Source organism: Loxodonta africana, chromosome 7 (genome assembly GCF_030014295.1).
Source record: "Loxodonta africana isolate mLoxAfr1 chromosome 7, mLoxAfr1.hap2, whole genome shotgun sequence".
Classification (NCBI taxonomy): Eukaryota; Metazoa; Chordata; class Mammalia; order Proboscidea; family Elephantidae; genus Loxodonta; species Loxodonta africana.
The window spans coordinates 2537322-2557550 of NC_087348.1; the positions used below are offsets into that span (position 1 = coordinate 2537322).

The 20229-nt window shown below is 60.0% G+C and overlaps 1 protein-coding gene across 1 annotated transcript; it reads left to right on the forward strand.

Moving 5' to 3' along the window:
- The first annotated feature begins 126 nt into the window (after positions 1–126).
- On the forward strand, positions 127–20145 carry CD81 (CD81 molecule). Its single transcript, XM_064287582.1, has 8 exons — positions 127–259; positions 14308–14422; positions 16957–17054; positions 17810–17884; positions 18215–18319; positions 18723–18824; positions 19423–19509; positions 19578–20145. The coding sequence occupies exons 1-8, from the start codon at positions 194–196 to the stop codon at positions 19638–19640; spliced, it is 711 nt and encodes a 236-aa protein (XP_064143652.1). The 5' UTR covers positions 127–193; the 3' UTR covers positions 19641–20145.
- The last annotated feature ends 84 nt before the right edge of the window (positions 20146–20229 follow it).

The window sequence follows — 20229 nt, forward strand, 5'->3', positions numbered from 1 at the left end:
GCGGCGGAGACGACCCCAGCGCGCACCCGGCCAGGCCTCCCAACGCCCCCGAGCCCCCAGGCCCCGTGCCTCCGCGCCTAGTGCGCCCCGCGCCCCGACCCGCGCCCCGCGCCCCGCGCCCGCCAGGCCCTCGCCGACCGCCCAGCCCCCGCCGCACCGCCGTCAGCGCCCGCAGGCCGCCAGCCGCGCCGCCATGGGGGTGGAGGGCTGCACCAAGTGCATCAAGTACCTGCTCTTCGTCTTCAATTTCGTCTTCTGGGTGAGCGGCTAGGGGCCGGGGCGCAGGAGGTTGGGGCGCGGGGGGCCGGGGCGCGGTGGGCCGGGGACCGGGGTGCGCGCCAACCCCGCAGGCCCGGGAGCCTCGGTAGGCCTGGCCAAAGGGCGCAGCCCGCGGGGCCGCCGCTGCGGGCCGCCAAGTTGCAGACACCTGTCGGCGTCGGGGCGGGTGGGGGCCCGGGGTCGGTAGGCCGCGGCGAGGGGGTCGCTCGGGGCCACTGCGCCCCCTAACGGCGGGCCGGGCCGAGGGCCGGGTTTCAGGGCGCCAGCCTTTGGGCGTCCGGGACTCAAAGCCCCAGGGCTTGGGGGCCGCTGTGCTGGCGATCTGGGCGGTTGGAGCCGGCAACCCATAGGGGAGGGGTCCGGGCCGTCTTCACCCGGGGACGGCCCCGCTCGGGGCGGGAGCCGGGGCCACCCTGCCGCGCCGGACGGAAGGGGGGCTCGGGGGCGGGGCTCCTGGCGCTCCGCCCCATGAGCTCATCGGGCCGCCGCCTCTAAATGGGTGGTGGGGAGGGAGCGCTTGCTGGGTAGGAGCCCTGGGGGCCGGCATCGCGCTCCGCCCCTAGCCCAGTCCATCCTCCTCTCCGCAGTCCCCCTCCTAAGTCTCGGGTCGGCCCCGGCAGAGGGCTGACCGGAAGCGCACTGGCCCGGGCATGCCCGTGTGTAGGGGGCCCGCACCGTCTTGGCCCAGCTCTAGGGCGCCGACCCCGCGCACCCCAGCCCCCACCACACACTTGGATTCCAGGGGCTGGGAAGCTTTGAGAGGCGTGGGCCTGGCCGTAAGAGTTGGCACAGGGCAGGGGGTATCCGAAAGACCTGGCGGCTCCAAGCTCGGGGCTTGATCCCCGGCGTCGGTGCCGAGTGCTGGCTGGGATCTCCACTTCGGGAAGGGTGGCCCCCATGGTCACTGGACTGCAGCCCCGGTGTGGAGGGTCTCCCGGGTCCTCTCCCTGCCCCAGAGCAGCCTTCTCCTGATCTTCGTGGTAACTGCTGGGGAGTGACCGGTTGTGTCTTTTTCTTTGTTTCCATTTCTGGCCAGTCTTGGAATTGGGGAGGAGGTGGAGATTCCTTGCTGGACTGGAAGGTCTGTGGGTGCGTGCCAGGAGCTCCATTCTACCCTCGGACATTCTCCTTGGCAGTGACACCTCTCTGGTACCCTTTCTAGCTGCTTTGCCGTCCCAGTCTGACCCACCCTTATGGCGGGACAGTGTCCCGGGTGAACTGTGATTCTCAAGCTCAGGCAGTGACCAAAGGAAACCAAACCCAGTGCCGTCAAGGTGATCCTGACTCATAGCCACCCTATAGGACAGAGTAGAACTGCCTCATAGAGTTTCCAAGGAGCACCTGGTGGATTCAAGCTGCTGAGCTTTTGGTTAGCAGCTGTAGCACTTAACCACTGCGCCACCAGGCAGGGGCAGTAAAGTTGTAAAACAGCCCCTGGAGCAGACTGGGCTGAGACATCGGCTTCCCGTCTGTCTGGCTGGCTGGCGTGGGTTTGCTTCAGGGAGGTATTTGGGAGGGGCGCAGGGGAGGGCAGAGGCTGGACTCACTCCCAGCTGGGAGTGAGGGTCACATCCAGCCTGCTGGGGCCAGGAGCTGACCTCGGGAGGGTACCCTGGGGTTCCTGGAGCCCAGGGCCTCTCCCCAGGGCGGGGAGCAGTGAGGCTGCTTGTGCTTACCCTGCCCAGGACGGCCCCAGGAGCCTTGTAGGAACCAGCAGTGGTCCAGGGAAGTGGGCGATGGGTAAACTGAGGCCCGTATGCCCCTCAGCTGGCCCCTGTGTGAGCCGGACTATGACCCTGGTAGGGAAGGAAAGGGTAGGCAGAGGAGGGGGCTTCTCAGAAGTGGGTTTTTGTTCCTGGGGAGTCTGAGGGGAGTGGGCCAGGCTGGGCATCACCCTGGATAAGCCCCTCCGTGGCTGATCCCCAGACAGGCCTGCCCCAGGATCGTGGCCTGGGTGAGTCTGGTGGTTTCCCAGGCAGCGGGTGCCCTTCTTTCTTTGTTGTGACTCAAGGAGACTTTCCAAGGCTCCTAGCTGCTCCACTCCCTCAGAGCATTGAGAGCTGTGTCGGCCCACAGTCACCCCCCCACCCTGCCAACACCACCCTGAGTGCCCTGCACCCCGCCCCCCCCCCGAGTCCTCTGCATCAAAGCCAAGGGTGGGCTCCTCAGAGTCAGCCTGGGCGGGGTCTCTTCCTCGGCTGCCTCGCCCTCTAGAGTGAGGTCCCAGGGACCCCCACCGGGGTTTGTTGGGGGATTAACTAATATGATAAGTGCTGAGCGAGGGGCTTGGAACGGAGCGGGCTTGGGAGACGGGTCTGGGCATGGTGGCCCGGCAGGGACTATGGCAAGGGAGAGCCTTCCCATCAGTCTAGGAAGCGCCCTGCAGGTGAGTGGTTCTGACTGCCTAGTGGGTCAGCATTCCGGGAGCACTAGGGTCATGGGGGGGCCAGGAAAAGCGGCTGAGGTCCTTTTCCAGAGAAGTTCCCACACAGGGGGAGGCAGATAAAGGACTGGCATGCTTCTCCTTTGCTGCTGCAGAAAGGCCTGCCCGCCTGCACCCCACATCTGTTACATCCCACCAGCCTGCACCCCTATATCCATGTGCTGTCAACTGCCTGCACCACACATCCGTGCTTTCCCACCCACCTGCACCCCTGTATCCACGCGCTGTCAACTGCCTGCACCCCACGTCTGTGTTTTCCCACCCACTTGCACCCCCACATCCACACATTGCCTCTCACCACATCACCACATCCACACTCGCCCTCCTGCCCTGGGGCCACCTGCACCCCTATATCCACACTCTCTCACCCACCTGTGCCCCCACATCCATGCTCTCCCTATCACCCTGGGGCCGCTTACACCTCCACATACACACTCTCCCTCCTACCCTGGGTCCTCCTGCTCCCCTAGATCCACGCCCTTCTGCCCGCCTGTATCCCCACATCCACGCTCTACCTGTTGCCCTGGAGTGGCCGGGGCAGCGGGCACTCAGCCTTCTCTCCAGCAGAGCTGGCATTGGGGGGCTCCCTGACAAGCAGATACTGGGTGGGGCAGTCAGGGCAGGGCACGTGGACGTGCAACCTGGCCTGAGCAGAGGGCCCAGTGTCCTCTCCAAGCAGTGTGGAAGTCCTGTCCCTTGGGATTGGTCTGGGAGCAGTTTGGGGAGTGCGGGGGCTTCTGTCTCTACAGGCTCGGGGCAGATGGTGGGCTGCCTGAGCCTCAGTTTTCTCATCTGTGAAATGAGCACAATGCTGTCTCCTTGGGGGTCCCTTGAGAGGTGCCACTGGTCTGCTGGGAGAGGAGCCGTGTCCTGGCATGGGACTGCTGCTCCTCCACCTAATGGACCTTGTGGCCATCTTCCAGGTCCATGGCAGCCAGACAGGCTGGGAAGGTGGCCGATTCAAGGCCTTGCTAACTGACATTCAGTTCTCACTTGAAGACAATATGTGGCTGTCTATCATTTGGCGGGTCTGTCACCTTCCTTCCGGGGCGGGCTGATACTGGGTAGGGGTGGGGGTTTTCTGTGCCTATTCGGTGTTGCAGGACTGGGGGGTGGTCTCTTCTGGGAGATCTATCTGCCCAACCCGCCAGGTCTTAGCAGAGTGCTTTGGGCAAGCGGCCGTTGGGCCAGCCAAGAAGAGGAACTCTGTGGTTCACCCTGCAACGGGCTGGCTGCAGTGAGGGGTGCAGGGCTCAGCAAGGAGGGAGCCAGGGGCTTGGGTTGTCTCTCTAGGTCCTGGCCCTGGGCCAGCTCCCCTCTGGCAGGGACATAGCACCTAGAGAACACACTGCAGCCTGCGGGGCACTGGGCAGGGCTGACCACAGTGTGCCCCACAGCCCTCATGCCCCCATCTGCCCCTGGGGGCTGACAGGCGGCTCCCCAACTCAGTTCAGCCTCCAGACATCAAACTCACCCAGGTCCCTGTCTCCTAGCTGCTTCTAAACTCGTACTGGGAGATGTACCCCCAAAAACACCCCATGCCTCCACCCCAGCACCTGGAAGCCTGGAACAGGGAAGAGCCAGAGTGGAAAATTGATCAGGCTCAGAGTCCAGGGGCCATGGGCCACGGAGGTCCTCACCTTTGCCCCATGGCGCTCTGGAGAGGCCCCTGGTGTGGGGGTGGGGAGCCTGTACCCATCGCCCTGGCCTGGCACCTAGTGAGCGCTCGGTCACTTCCAGCCACATGGATGGGCCCCGTTCCTGTGCGGAGAACCAGGGTTACCAGAACTGACCCTGCGGCCTTCACCCTCAGGTGCTGCCCACTTGTCAGGCAGGATGTGGCTTGACCCAGCACACTGCGACCCATCATGACCCCAGTGACCAGGCTGGGGAGGAAAATGCTTCTGAGTTTCCTCTGTGCTGGCCACCACACCACACACAGCGCACACTCGGCATATATACACACCACACACAGCACACACACACACAGTGCACACACAACGTGCACACACCACCCACAGCGTGCACACAGCATGCACACACCATACACAGTACACACAGCACACATGCAGCATGTATACACACCACACACAGCACACAAAGCATATATACATACCACACACAGCATGTATACACAGCACACACAGCACACACACAGCATGTATGCACACCACACAGCACACACACAGCATGTATGCACACCACACACAGCACACACACGGCATATATGCACACCACACACAGCACACACACGGCATGTGTGCACACCACACACAGCACACACACGGCATGTATACACACCACACACAGCACACACAGCATGTATACACACCACACACACACCACACCGGGACACACACCCCACACACCACACATACTCAACAGCACACACAGCACACAGCACACAAACACCCCACACGGTACACACACGTCATACACAGCAGACACATACCAGCACCCACACAAACCACACACAGAGCACACTCACAACACATACACACCACACATAAACACACTTGTGCTTCTGGGTCCAGACTCAGTTCTTGCTCCTGATGGGTCCACAGAGCAGGTGCTGGGCCCCTCAAGACCATTTGAGGGCCCCAGATGGGTCCCCAGAGCTGGGGAGCACCCGTGGGTGGAGTGGCCATGCCAGGGCCCCGTTAATTGTGGGCCTCACTCCCAGGAGGCAGTCTTCCTGAGCTGGTGGCCACCACCCTCCAGGGGCCCGGGGTCTGGCTGGGAGAGGGCTGGCGGAGCTGGGGCTTCCAGGAGGGAAGTACCTTGAGTGGGGGTGAGGGTGTCCGGGCAGGGGACCGTAGGCCCAGGTATGGTGGTCAGACCCCCACGGAGGCCTGGGGAGCAGGGAGCCAGCCAGCTGGGCCCTTCCCCCCCAAGAATTGAGGTGATGTGGGATCCTGGTAGGGAAGGGGGTTCCATTTTTCCGAGTATGGGATCTCACTGTACAGGTTGTTCTACGCTCTGGGACGATGGGCCTGGGTCCCCAGTTCCCCCCGAGTGGTGTTAGGGTACCCTGGACCCTGTTTCATGTGCCTGGGCCCTGTGATTGGGCATTGAGGTGGGGTTCAGGCTGCAGCTTGATGCAGAGGGAGCTGCTGACAGTGAGCCCTGGTGGTGGACAGGGACTTTGGCTGTGGCCCAGGGCCATGAGGAGGACCCAGGGCGGGAGGCCGAGCTCCGTGTCTTTGTCCCAGGTGGGTCCCTGTCCTGCCTCCTGGCACTCTGGGAATCACTCACATCCTCTTCCTGGCCCAGGGCCTGCCCCCACCGGAGGCCGGCCTGCGGGCTGGTCAGAACAGACTCTCCCTCTGTCCCGGACGATAAGGGCTCTCTGAAGCAGCACTCCCCGATGCCAGGCGGCCCAGGACTGGGAACCCCCGCACGTCCTGTCCGACCTCGAATCTCAGCCTTCTGCCCCAGCTCCTGCGGCCGGCTGCACTCAGGCCCATCCGGATGGTAAGGAGACTGAGGTTCGGCCACGACCATGTGAGGAAGTGGTGGTGAGGCTGGAAGCCAGAACCTTCCCTTTCCAACCGCTGTGGTTCTGGGGATCGGCTGGTAGTGGTCAGGGGCTGGCCATGGCAGCTGGGCCCTGTAGCGGCTTCTCCCAGACACCCCTGGCACCTGTGCCCGCCCTGTTGCTCCCTCGGAGCCCAGCAACGTGGGGCTCCCCTGGGACTCCCCAGGGTGGAGTGGCCACGCCTGGGGGAGTAGCAGGTGCCAGCCTGTGTGCCCGGGACCTGCCACCTGCTCACTGGCCCCTGCCTGAGAACCCCACCCCTGCACCCTCCCCAGCATACCCAGACTGTCTCTTGTGCTTACCCTGGGGGTTTGTGATAATCTGGCATCATGTGCCCCTCCCCGGGAGTAAGGAGGGCAGAGGGGCTCCCAAGAGGAGGGGCTTCCGGCAAGTGGACAGGGTAGATGTGGGGCAGTGAGGCATTTCCTGGCCCTCCGCCCGGGGCCATGACAGCCTTGGGGTGTGCCCCTGAGAGGCAGGGCGCCCAGCCCCCTCCCCACTACCAGCCAGGCTGGGCTCCTGGAGCTGCTGCTCATCCCACAGCTGGGAAGGCCCGTGTCCTCGCTCCCTATTTTTAGACTCTGGGACAAGCTGGCGGCTTCCTGAGGGCAAGGAGCAGAGGAAGGGGCCTCCGCTTCCTCACGAGGTGAGGTGTCTGCTTTTCACTCTGCGCTTCCTTCCAGCTGCCCGGCCTGGTCCAGCCGCTCTGCTCTGGCCACAAGAGTGGGGCTGTGCCAGCTTGCAGAGAGGAGTGTCCCCAGCCTACACGCTGCATCCCCCCATGAAGGGTGGAGAGCCGATGGCCTACGTCAGCTGCACAGTCCAGGCTGCCCTCTAGGCTGGCAGGGTGATGGGCGCCCTGGGACACCCCAGTATGGACACCTTCAGCCTCCGCTTTCCATACGTCCTGAGCCGCCTCCCGTGACACACTCAGTGTCTGCAGGGGGCTCCCTCCTGCACTGCCTTACCCCTGCTTTCCTCTGGAGGGTCTCTCAGGCCCCAGGACCCTCCCAGTGCCACAGCCAGCAGGTCCCTCCTCCCAGCATGCGTGGGCACCACCCACTGTGGGGCCAGATGAGGGTGCAGAGCCAGTGGCCCCAGCAGGCCCTTGATGGCCCCAGCGGGTACCTAGGGGAAGTAGACATTGAGTCCCTGTTGCCCATTGGAACTTGAGTTGAGGCAGGACTTGGGGCGAGCAAGTCAGTGCAGGGACTGCAGTAAGGATAGGGAGATGGCCTGCTGTCCCTTCTCAGGGAGGTGGGAGAGAGCCCCCTGCTCCTAGGGTTTGTGCAGAAGGCAAAGGAGGAGGCTGGCCCTTTTAGCCACTTGGAAACAGCAGACAGGACGGATGGAAACCTAGAGTGCTTGGCAACCCGTGCCCCCTTTTAAGTTGATTCTGTTATTTTTTAATAGGAAGGGAGGAAGAAAGAAACAGAGTCCTTTAGGGTTACAAATATTCTTTTTCTCCCTTGAGTGGAGCTGCCAGGAACAGGATAAGCTACCCGGCTCTTTCCTGAGAACTGCCCCCCAGGTTGCAGCCCTGCTGGCATAGTGGTTAAGAGCTATGGTAAGCTATGGGTGCTAACGAAAAGCTTGGCAGTTCGAATCCACCAGCTGCTCCTTGGAAACTCTATGGGGCAGTTCTACTCTGTCCTCTAGGGTCCTATAGGGTCACTGTGAATCGGAATTGACTAGACGGCAATGGGTTTTTTTTTTCAATGGTTCCCCAGGTCAGGAATTCCTTGGGGTGCAGGAGCAGTTGGTGGGTGCCTCTGACAGGTGGGATTTGTGCAGGAGGTGTCTGTCGTTCTGTGGATGGTTCTGGAGAGAAGGGATGCAGGAGGGTTTGCCATCTGTAAATGCAACCTGGGAACTCCTGAAGGTGGTGCTTGCCAGTGTTTGCCAAGCTCACTGTCCCAGGCGTCATGGACTTCTGTACCCTGTCTGTTCTGCTTATGATAAGGAACACTGAGCTCGGCTGCTAATCGTGAGGTTGGAGGAAGAAAGGCCTGACAATCTACCTCTGAAAAAAAAGCTTTAAACCAAAAATATCCCCTGAAGTCATCTTAAAACCAAACAGTACTTTAGCTTAACTACTAAAAAACAGTGTCCACCTTGAACATTGAGCTTTTTTACATGCAATCTGTATGGGATCTTGGAGCCCTGGTGGCATGGTGGTTAAGAGCTCAGCTGCTAACCAAAAATGTCAGCAGTTCGAATCCACCAGCTGCTCCTTGGAAACCCTATGGGGCAATTGTACTCTGTCATATAGGGTCACTATGAGTTGGAATCAATTCAACAGCAGTGGGTTTGGTTTTTTTGGTTTATATGGGATCTTACATACCTTGACAACAGCAACTTGAAAACAGTAAGAAACTTAGGGGGCAGGGAGTTTATGTCAATGGGGGAAGAACAACTTGGAAAAGGAGGGTGGTTGCACAACTCGAAGACTGTAATCAATGTCACTGAACTGTATGTGCAGAAAACTGTTGAATTGGTGTATGTTCTGCTGTGCGCATTCTCAACAACAATAAAGATAAATTATAAAGAAAAGCCTGTGCAGCACAGTTCTACTCTGACACACACGGCGTAGCCATGAGTCAGCGTCAACCCAGTTACAGATGATGAAATTTGAGGCACAAGGAACCTGAGATGGGTCTGAGGTCCCCCAGCTAATGGGGGCCAAGCCAGGGCTTACCCCGCAGCCAGGCTCAGGGGCCTCTACCCAACACCACCACTGTCTGTTTTCCATTGCTGCTGCAGCTTCCTCTGTTTTCTCTCTCTTTTAATAATTTTTATCTGGTAAAATATATGTAACAATATATTTGCTTTTCTAAATGTATAATTCAGTGATATTAATTCCATTCACTACCTAAGTGGGCTCATGTAGCATTTGTCCTTTTGTTGGACCCTCTTTAATTGACATATATCAATAGCTATTTCAATCTTTTACTTTGATTACCCCTAAAACCATGGTTCTACCAACAACATTCCAATGCCTCTGGTACCTGCCACCGGCCGTGAGAAACCCAGTGGGCCCAGGTGTCTGATTCCCTGCCCTGGCAATCCATCAGCACCAAGATGGCAGTCCTGCATCCTTGGGATCCAGAGGGAACACTTCCCCCTAAAGACCTGTTGTTGTTGTTGTTGTTCTGTGCTGTCTATTTATTTCTGCCTCATAGTGACCCCATGTGACAGAGTAGAACTGCCCCATAGGGTATTCTAGGATGTAATCTTTTTGGGAGCAGATTGCCAGGTCTTTCTCTGCAGGCTGCTGGGTGGGTTCAAACTGACTTTTCCGTTAGCAGTCAAGTGCTTAACCATTGTGATACCAGTATTCTTTTTTCCTAAAGACCTAGCTGGTTGGAAGTTTGGGCACCAGGGATTTGGGTGTGTGGGTTTTTTAAAACAGCTTTTTTTTTTTTAAGGGCTACACTTGGCATACGCTGCATCACGCAGTTCAGTAAGTTTACAGTTCAGTAGGTTTTGACGTGTAGACAACTGTGAAAACCTTCAGCACAGTCAGGGCAGTGAACGTGTCCATCACCTCCAAGTGTGGCCTCGTGCCCTTTGAGATCCCACCCACGCACCCCTTCCCCCCCCCCCCCCAGCACTAATCTCTGGTCTGTCACTGTACCCACCTTGCATTTCTTAGACTTAATGGAATCAAAAGGTACATACTCTTGTTTTTTTCTGGTCTACTTTTTTTTTTTTTCCATTTGCATAATTGTTTGGCAGTTCACCCATGTCGTAGGAGGGTCGTAGTTCGTTCCTTTCTATTGCTGGGTAGGAGTGGGAGCCGACTGGACGGCAGTGACCAGATTCCCTTGTGTGGATAGAGCAGGATTCCTTCGTCACCTGTGAATGGACAATTGGGTTGTTCCCAGTTTGAGGTTCTCACAAATGAAGCCGCTGTGAACATTCCTGTGTAAGTCTTTGTAAAGACAGATACTTCCTTTCCTCTTGGATAGATGCCTGAGAGGACAATGGCAGGATCACGTAGTAGGTGGTGGCGGCGGTAGGTGCCGTGGGGTTGGCCATCTCCATGATCGTTGGTGTGTTTGAGCCCATTGTGGGGGCTCTTGTGTCAATTCATCTCATTGAGGGTCTCCCTTGTTTTCACTGACCCTCTACTTTACCAACCAGGATGTCCTTTACTATCAAAAAGAACAGTGATAGGTGGAGGTGTTGTGGTAGTTGTGGGTTTAACTATTTAAGAAACTGCCAAACTGTTTTCCAAAGCAGCTGTGCCATTTTGTATTCCTGCCAGCCGTGGGTGAGTTTCAGTTCCTCGACCTGCTCGTCAGCACCTGGTATGGTCGGTTGTCTAACTTTAAGCCATTATAGTAGGTACATCTGGTGTCTATCTCGTTGTGCTCTTATTTTGCATTCTCTCAATGGCAGTCATGTTGAGCATCTTTTCATGAGCTTATTTGCCATCTGGATTTCTTTCATAGTGAAGTGCCTGTTCAGATCTTTTGCCCATTTTTTAAAAAGTGGGTTGTTTGTTTTCTTATTGTTGAGTTTTGAGAGTTCTTTGCCCATTCAGGACACAAACCCTTTATCAGACTTGTGATATTTGCAAATACTTCTCCCAGCCTCTTCTTGTCTTTTTACCCTCTAACAGTGTCTTTCAAAGAGCAGATTTCTTTCAAACTTTCAACTTGCTAGCATCTCCAGCCCTGCCCTTGTGTGGGAGTTTGGAGCAGGGGCAGCAGTAATACCCCCTGACTGACCCCCTCACTCTACTCTTTCTTGAAGCTTCAGGTTAATAACGCGACCCTCTCACCTCCTTGGTTTACTCATCAGAAATCTGGAGGTGACCCTTGGACCACTGTTGTGGTTTTCTGGCTCCAGCCTCTGCAGAGATGCCAGGTGCCTTGGTGCTCCAGTGGCTCTGGTGGAGTGCACATGGGCAGCACCCACGTCCCCAGTCCTTGGTGTCCCTCCTGTCTAGAAATTTGGGTTTGGTGGGAGGGGCTGTGACAGGTGTTCCCCGCCTGTATCCTGTCTCCTGGCTTCCTCACGCTTGCCCTCCTACTCCCCACTGAGAGTCCTAGACTAGGGGTCTGCGCTGACCCTGGTTACAGCTTGCTGCTTACATCTAAGGCAAGTGGGGCCTGGCCACGGCCCTGGGGGCATCGTTTTCCTGCCCCCTGCCCCACCCCCTCCTCTCACTGTGTGATATAATCTAGAGTTTCAGAACCTACATCCTCCAGGGGCCTCAGGCCATGGCTGGGAAACATCTAGCCAGTAGGATGAGAAGTGGGGTGCAGGCCCTGACTGGCTCTCAGGGAGGGGGTCCTGTCATTCATCCTCCAACTCCACCCACTTTGAGGGCCTCCCACCGTAAGGGAGGGTCCTCTACTGTCTGTGGGAGGGGCCCCACCTGATGTGCGTGGGGCTTCCACCTTATGGGGGACATGTGGGGCACTTAGATGTCAGTCCCAGGGCTGAGCTGGGATGTCCCCCAGGTTCTCCATGGCTGTGAGGGCTGGACTTGGAGTTCTAGGGGTGCTGTGGGTCCTAGGGGGCATCAGGCCTGGTTCCTTTCTCCCCTCCCTCTGGGCTGGGCTGGCCAGGAAATGCCTGCATACCCCCACCCCAGGAATCACCAGCAGCACCTCCTGGTGACGCAGGCCTGTCCCACCCTGAGGGACCCCAGAGGGGCCATGGGGTCTGGGATGGCCCAGGAGGCCAGCCCCCCACTTCCCAACGCAGAGCAGAAGGGCTGCCTGGGAGACCTGTGCTGTACCTGCACATCCCTCGTTAGCCCGGGGGGGTTAGGTGCTGCCTCCTGAGCATTTCTGTCACCCCGACCCCCCCCCCCGGGTGAGGGGGCTGTAAGGGGACAGTTGTAGGTGGTCTCTGCCAGCCAAGGAGAGCGTACCTTCTGAGCCAGGAGCTGTGCTACACTGTGTTACCAAAGGGGACACTGAGCCAGAAAGTCTCCGGGGCTGAGTCAGGGATCGGGGCTGGCCTCCAAGGATGGGGCTCCCCCTCCTCTTCTGCTAGGGAACACTGGCAAAGCTGGCTCTCAACCGTAGTTCAAAACAAAATAAATGACGTTTTCAAACCGCCAAGGAAGCCAGAGTTGCCATGGCAACCCTCAGCCTCACCACCTCCATCCCACAAGCACAGAGGGCAGCCAGCTCTCAGGGTGTCCCAGTGGTGGTGGTGCCTCGCTCGGCCCTTCCCGCCACCCCCTGGTGTGCCCACTGCCCTCGCTGTCTCCCAGGCCTCCCTGGCCCTTGGAGAACAGGGTGCTGTCTGCAAGCCCAGGGATCTAGTCCTGTGAGGGCTGAGCGGTGCTGGGTGTCAGGCCACTTCCCAGTCTGGCCAGCAGGTACATGGTAGCTCTCGGTGGTCCTAACGAGTGTTGCTCCTCAGAGGGGAAAGACTGTCAAGAGTCGGTCCAGGGTCTGCGGGGGAGGGCAGGGGACACCCTCCCCAAAGCCAGAGCAACCACCAACTGAGTGGAACTCCGTCAGAAGCAGCAGGCTTTGCGGAGACGGGGGTGAGAAACCACAGCCCCGCTAGAGAGTTGTGCCCTTGAAGTCAGGCCAGGAATGGGTGATGGGAGGGCACCAGTGCCTGTCTTGGGGGGCCAGGGGTGATCCCTGGGGGGATAGCTCAGCTGCTGGGCGCCAGCTGTCCCTCTAGCCCTGGTGTTGGCAGAGCCCAGGGTGAGAGGAGCTTGGGGGGGAGGGTGCGGTCCAGAGCTCCTCACCCTGCTGGGCCCTCATGCTGGGAAGTCCCCAGAGTGGGGCTTTCCTTGGGGCAGCCTGGTGCTCCCCCACGCCCCTCTCCCACAGCCACCCTGGGCCCTGCTCCCACCAGGCCTCTTGGAGAAGGAGCCATGGCCAGGTGGCTCTCAGGAACCTTTCTGTTTCCCTTCTGCGTGCACAACCCAGGTTTGTGTGTCAGTATCTCGGGGGCCCAGTGGTGGTCTGGGAAGGCCTTGGCAACCGGAGGGGAGCTGGCACTCATGCCTGCCTGAGTGAGAGGCTCAGAAGTGAGCTGGGTGGACCCACCCAGCCAGGATGGTCACGAGGATGCCTGCTGTGTGTCAAAGCTTCCCCTCCCACCCCCCACCCCTGCCAGCAGGGCCCTGCCCACCCAACTGAGCACCAGCCCTCAGCTGGGCTTCCCAGCGCCTCTTCCTCTGGGCCTATCTTGAAGACCACAGCCGCACTTCCTTCCTCTCTCTCTCGGTGTTTCCCTTCTGAGAACTGGCAACAGACAGGAATTTCTCCCCCAAACCACCAGACCCCTCCCTTACAGCTTCCTGGATGCCCCCAGCCCTGGCTGCCACTCCGTCTTCGCTCTGTCGGCCAGCCCACCAGTGCCCCAACACTGGATCCCAGTGCACCCCACACAGTTTTCAGCCCCGTGGGGCAGTCCCCAAGGGAGCCCAGGGCATTGGAGCAGTGGCCACCCCCCCAGGGGGCCATGGTATTCCCTGGGGTGCTTGTTTCTGGGGTGGCGTCTGGTGTAGAATGGCCGGATTTTCAAGTAAAAATACAGGATGTACAATTAAATTTGAATTTCAGATAACAAAAATTTTTTTGCATAAGTATAGTCCACACGATATTTGGGATATACTTACACTAGAAAATGATCCATCGTTCACCTGGAACACCAGCTTACCTTACTGGGGTGTCCTGCGTTGTATCTGGTGGCCCTCCTCTGTGTCTGACTACAGAGGTGCTGGCAGAAGAGGCAGCAGTTTTGAGAAGATGCCATCTGATGGACCAGCACGTGATCCAGACACCTAGGCCTTGCTGGGCATCTCGAAAACCAGGGCAGCAAAGCTGACCTCTGGTCTCCACTCTGGAGCTGGCGAGTGGCCCCGGTCCCGTGGTGCCTGTGAACACAATCAGGAGAGGGAGGAGGCCCTTCTGAACCACTACCCCAGGGGTGGGGTGGGGGCCAGGCATGCCTGCAGAGATGTCCGCCACAAAGATGTTCCACACAGCAGGGTTTATACTGCCTGTCATTGGAGGACTCTGGGCTGCAGGTAACCCCACACCCCACTCTCTCCCAGCTGGCCGGGGGCGTGATCCTTGGCGTGGCCCTGTGGCTCCGCCATGACCCGCAGACCACTAACCTTCTCTACCTGGAGCTTGGAGACCGGCCTGCGCCCAACACCTTCTACGTGGGTGAGTGCAAGCATGCGAGGTGGGGCTGCGCATAGGCAGTCAGAGAGGGCTTCCTGGAGGAGGTGGCCCTGAGCTGGTTAGGTGGGGTTTTCTGGATGAAAGAAATGGACCCCATGGAAGAGGGGTGGTGGGACTGGGGGTGTCCTGGGGCAGGGAGGCCAGCCAGAAAGGCGGTGGGGTTAGGTCCAATGGGAGGCCCCAAGGCCTCCGGACCTGAGGCCCCTCCTGGAAGTTGCCTGGGACCTAGCTGCCGATGAATGGGGTTAGAGGGTGCTCTGGGCTGGCCCAGGAAGAGAGGGCAAGAACAGCTTCCTGGGGATGTCTGGGACGGTCATGCCTGTGCGGTTTGTCTGTGAGGCTTGTAGGTATCCCACCCAGTAGGGCAGGAGACCTGCAGCTGGGAGAGCTGGGAGGGGCGTGGGCAGAGGCCTGACTAGCCTTGGCTTATTTTAAGGCGGTATTTGGGGGAGGCTGGATGTGAAGGGCGGGGCGGGATGCCTGAGCCGCTCCCCTAAGCAGCTGGAGCTGGTAGTGACAGGGATGGAAAATTGTGCCTGGGGTGGGGGGGTGGGGAAGGGGTTGCAGGCGTGATTCAGCCGCCCCACACCTTGCTGAGGCCTTATTAGGGTGCCTTCGGCCTCAGCCCCAGCTAGGGGCCCATCCCAAAGAGGGACGGGCCAGGAGGAGGGGCTCCTGCTGAGCAGAGCCAAGGGTCCTGCCTTCAGGCTTCTGGTGAGGAAGGCCGGCCAGCGCTTGTGGACAGCATGTGTCCAGGTGTTTCTGCCCTTTAACGGGGTGGCTCTGGGGAACCCTGCCCTGGCCCAGGACAAGGGTGGGCGGGGCACAAGCAGGAAGCCCTGTGTCTGCAGGGTTTCAGCCTCAGGCTGCTGGGCCCTGCCCGCACCCTGCCAGCAGCCACACCCAGGCTGATATGGGTCCTCTGTCCTGTCCCTCTGCCCTGTGGAGGTGGGAAGACCCGCTAAACTACTGAACCAGGTTTCTGTGAAGGCAGACACGGCCTGGCCCAGGATGTGGGCCATCCAGCTGGCGAGAGCTCCGGCCCCGGGGAGGGCTGCACGCCTTTCCTCCAGGGCCCTGCCCGTGGTTCCCTGGGCCTCGGTGCTCATCTGTCAGGTGGACCCTTATCAGTAGGGAGACCCCGCCCCACCCCCAGTCTCCGGGCAGCCCATAGCTCTGCACTGGCTCCCGGGCCTGGCTGGCACAGGGCATTAAGGGCGGACAGAGAAGGCCTGGACAGCAGGTCCTGGGAGGGTCTTTAGCATGCCTCCCCCCTCCCCCCGCCCAGACTCCCAGCCCTCCTTCAGGCTATGCACCTCACCTGCCTTCTAGACCCGACTCCCAGCCTGCTACGACCTCCCCCACCTGTTGGTGTGACCTCTCAGGGCCTGGACCCCACATGAATCAGCTGTAGAGGCTGGACCCCCCAGTTGGGGGTACTCAGAGCCCCTCTGGCCCAGGATCCTGCCCAGTGCTGGAGGGCCCTGCAGGGGGTGGGGAGCAGATGGGATCCCTGACAAGGGCTCTTTGTTCTCTGCTGGGAGGTGGGGCTGGCTGGCAGGGTGAGCTTGCCCCCGCCACCTTCCCCAGGGGGCAGGGCCAGACTGAATCTCAGTGTCGTCCTCGGGCTTCCGACTGGAGCCTGGGGGCTCTGGGGGGCTGTCAGTAGGATCTGCCAGTGGAGCCTCAGGAGGGACCTTGAGTGGCCCCTTGACCAACCTGAGTCTCCCAGAGACCCTGAGGAGGGGGCCTCTAGTCCCCTGGTAGGACCCAAGAAAGCCAAGACCCCCTGGTGTGCATGGTTTCTGGCTGCCCTGGGTCACCCTGGTGAACCTCCCCTAGTGATGTGGTGGTGGGGGCCAGGGGTCTTCGCGTCACCTCACATGTGGAGCTGGTGCAGGGCCAAGGACAGGAGAGCCTGACAGAGGGGCTGAGTCTTCTCCCCTCTGCAGAGTGCCAACAGGAAATGGCCGGCCAGATTGGGGGAAGACTGAGGTGGCCCAGGGTCGGCCTTTTCTGGGCCTGGTGGTGGACAATAGACCCCGTCCCACCGAGGGTGACGTGAGCTGCTGCCAGTGTTGCTGTGACCACTGCAGACAATCCGAGCCTGTTGGGCTGATCTCGGGGGGCGGTCACTGGGGAGATGCAGTCAGCACCTCCCGGGGCAGTGAGCTGGCGTGGGGGTCAGTGGGTGGGCACTGAGGTAGGCAGGTCTTCACGTACATACTGTGGACAGGAACAAGTTCAGTCTGTCCCGTGGTGGCCTGTGTGGTCCTCAACAGGTGGCCCTGCCCCTCTCATAGAAAACAGGCAGGAGAGGACGCCCACATGCCTGGGCAGAACCAGCACCAGGTCCTCACTGCTCTGCCCATCCGCTTCCTCCCCTTCCTGCAGGGGCTGGGGGCTGTGGGACCCCGGCATTGGAGAGTGCTGTGCACAGAAGGTCTGGGGGGGCCTGGGAGGGCATGAGGGCAGAGCAGCGAGGTGCTGTGATATAACCACCCCCCGACCCCCAGGCATCTACATCCTCATCGCTGTGGGCGCTGTGATGATGTTTGTGGGTTTCCTGGGCTGCTATGGGGCCATCCAGGAGTCACAGTGCCTGCTGGGAACGGTAAGGTGGGGTCCCTGCTGGTCCTGGGCTGGAGGGGGAGGCACCCGGGAGGAGGTGGCCCTGGTAGAGCTCAGGCACGTCCGCCCCCTCCCTCCCCTCCCCTCACCTGGTGGAGGGGCTAGCCGGCTCTGAACTTTCCAGTTGGCTCTTAGATAAACCATTATCTCTTTATCCTGATTCTAAGCCCCAAAGTGGCTCTCTCTTCCTTTGTTTAAGAAAAGCCACAAACACGACAGGGAGAGAGTCCCCGCCCTGCTCCCCTCTGGCCTGGTGGCCCCTTTCCCCTTGGCCGGGTAGGGGGTGAGGCTGGCAGTGTGCTGGGGAGCCTGTACCAGTGTCTCCGCTAGGGGAGACTGAGGCATGACGTGGCAGCCCCTCTGTGTTGGGGCTCACTAGGCACGCTTGCTCTCGTGCCCACCAGGTGGTGCGGTGGAGGGGCCTGGGGGGCACACCGCCCCCACCCACCATCAGAGCTCTGGAATTGGGGGTTGGGAGGATGCGGCTCTGGCATCTTGTTCCTGGGCTGAGTCCTAGGTTCTGCTCATGACTAGGCCTCATGGCTCACGCCGCCTGGGACACGGTGATTTGGTGATTACCCCCGCCTCCCATCCTGCTGGTCACTTGGGTGGCTGCATCTCGAAAAGGCAAACCCCATGCTGCCTGGTGGCCTGGGGCCCCAGGAAGCGCCCCCAGACTAACTTACTGCTTTCTCTGCCCACTCCCTCCTCCCATCCCGCCCTCATGCGGCCCCCCAGTTCTTCACCTGCCTGGTGATCCTGTTTGCCTGTGAAGTGGCTGCCGGCATCTGGGGCTTTGTCAACAAGGACCAGGTGAGCCAGGCCCACCAGGTGAGGTCCTCATCCCAACCTGGGGATGCTGGGGGGAGGAATGGCCCCTGTTCAGAGTGTGGGGGATGGTCCAGCCTCACCCACAGATGGCGGGTGTACCTTGGGGCTCCCCCCCGTTATGTTAGTAAGGTCCAGGAGGGCTTCCTGGAAGCAGCAACACTGGGCCTGAGCTGGGGCCAGCTAAGATAGGACCCCCCCGCCATGTATCTTGGGGACCCCGCCTTCCTAAGGTGTGTCAGGTGAGCACACTTGTCCACCTGAGGAGGTAGGCTCTGCTCTGGTGACCCCCTAGCCTGCTTGTCCTCCCTGCAGATCGCCAAGGACGTGAAGCAGTTTTACGACCAGGCCCTGCAGCAGGCCGTGCTGGACGATGAAGCCAGCAATGCCAAGGCCGTGGTGAAGACCTTCCATGAGACGGTGCGGCTGCTGGGGGTCTGAGGGGGTGGGTATGGGACCCATGGGGCTTGCAGGGCTGGGCTGTATGGGTGCACGTGGGCCCCAGGAGCTCTAATCTTCCAGGGGTAGGGGCAGGGGCAGCCTGGGCGTTTTCCTCTGTGGGCCTTGGGGAGGCTGCTCCTCTCTGTCCTCTAGGTCCCTGGGTGGGAGTGGGTAAGCCAGGTCTCTGAGCAGCACACTGCAGGTGGCCATCTTGGGGCTCAGTTACCTTAGGAGGAGCAGAACAAGCCTGTGGGGTGGCCGCAGCCCGGCAGGATGCACTGTGGGGTGGGAGTGGGGACGCTCTTCTGTGGCCATCCGGGCCCCTGGCCAGTGCTCCTCAAGCCCCCTGCCAGCCTGACTAAAGCTGCCCTGTTCTCTGCAGCTGAACTGCTGTGGTTCCAATACACTGACCACACTGGCCACTTCGCTGACCAAGAACAGCCTGTGTCCCTCAGGCAGCACCTTCCTCAGCAACGTCTTCAAGGTGTGCAGTGGTGGCCGGGGCTTGGGGCTTGCCATGGGGTGGAGCTGGGCAATGGTGGGCATGCATAGGGCAGGTTGTGCCCATCCTGGGGCCATGGCCAGCAGGGAGAGGACCACTCTGCCGGGGCCGGGCTTGCTGGGGTCACAGAACTGACCGAAGAGGGGCACCATCGCTTGCAGTCCAGGTGAGGTTGTCTGAGGCCCAGGGTGTCGAGTGGCCTGGTGGGATTGGTGTTTGGCTGCCCATGCTTGTGGTTGAGGCCGGAGGTGGCCCTTGGGGGCCTCAGCAACCTGTGGTAGCACTCAGCTATGCGGAAGTGATTTGAACCAAGTGTCCTTGGCCTGGGGATCTACTTTTGAAAAACCAGCCACTGAAAACCCTGTGGAGCACAGTTCCAATCTGACACACAGGTCGTCACCGTGCATCGGAGTGGATGCCACAGTAACCAGTTAAGAGCTAACCTGTGCTGAGAGTGCCGGCTGGCCAGGGTGGGCTGGGAGAGCCATGGTACCAGGTTCTCTGTGCATTTTCTGTGTTGCCTGACTGTCATGCGAAACTTGAGGGGGACCCTGAGCCCGCCTGCTGTCTGTCCTTGCAGGAGGACTGCCACCAGAAGATCGACGACCTCTTTTCTGGGAAGCTGTACCTGATTGGTATCGCAGCCATCGTGGTTGCCGTGATCATGGTGAGCTGGGGCCTCGGGGGGTGGTGCCCAGCACCTGTGCCATGCCTCACGTCCCCTCTCCCCCGCAGATCTTCGAGATGATCCTAAGCATGGTCCTGTGCTGTGGAATCCGCAACAGCCCTGTATACTGAGGCTGGAAGCGGCCGGCCATGTGCACAGCGTCCCCGGAGGCGGCCGGCCGTGTGCACAGCGTCCCCGGTATTACTCTGTGCCGTGTACATAGCGTCCCCGGTATTGCTCTGTGCACTCAGCCTTTTCGTTTCCCAGGTCTCCTTTTTGTTCTCAAGCCCTTGCCACCTTTCCAGGGCTGGTGGCCCTCGTGGGTGACGTGGGAGTGGACCGGCGGCCTGGGGTTGCAGGGCAGGGCCCGTGAGGCTCCTCTGCTCTGAGGACCAGGGAGGGAGCCTGCCTGGCCCTGGGGCCTGACCCTGCAAGCTGAGGGGCCGCAGCCCTGCCCCACCCGTCAGCCCGCACCTTTTGTAGCCCTGACTCCCCCTCCTCTGACTGTTTCTAGAGCAGCGTTTGAGCTCTTAGCTCCACAGCAGCGCTCCTTTCTAACATGTCACCCCCAGCTGTAATTACGTCATCTCCAGTCACAACAGTCACTCAGTAAAGAAGGAAAAACCAGGCATGCTAGCACGGCTCAGACTCCCTTCCTGGGCCACACGGGGGTGGGCAGTGGGCCCGGGAGCACGCCACAGGGATGTGCCCCCTCGGTAG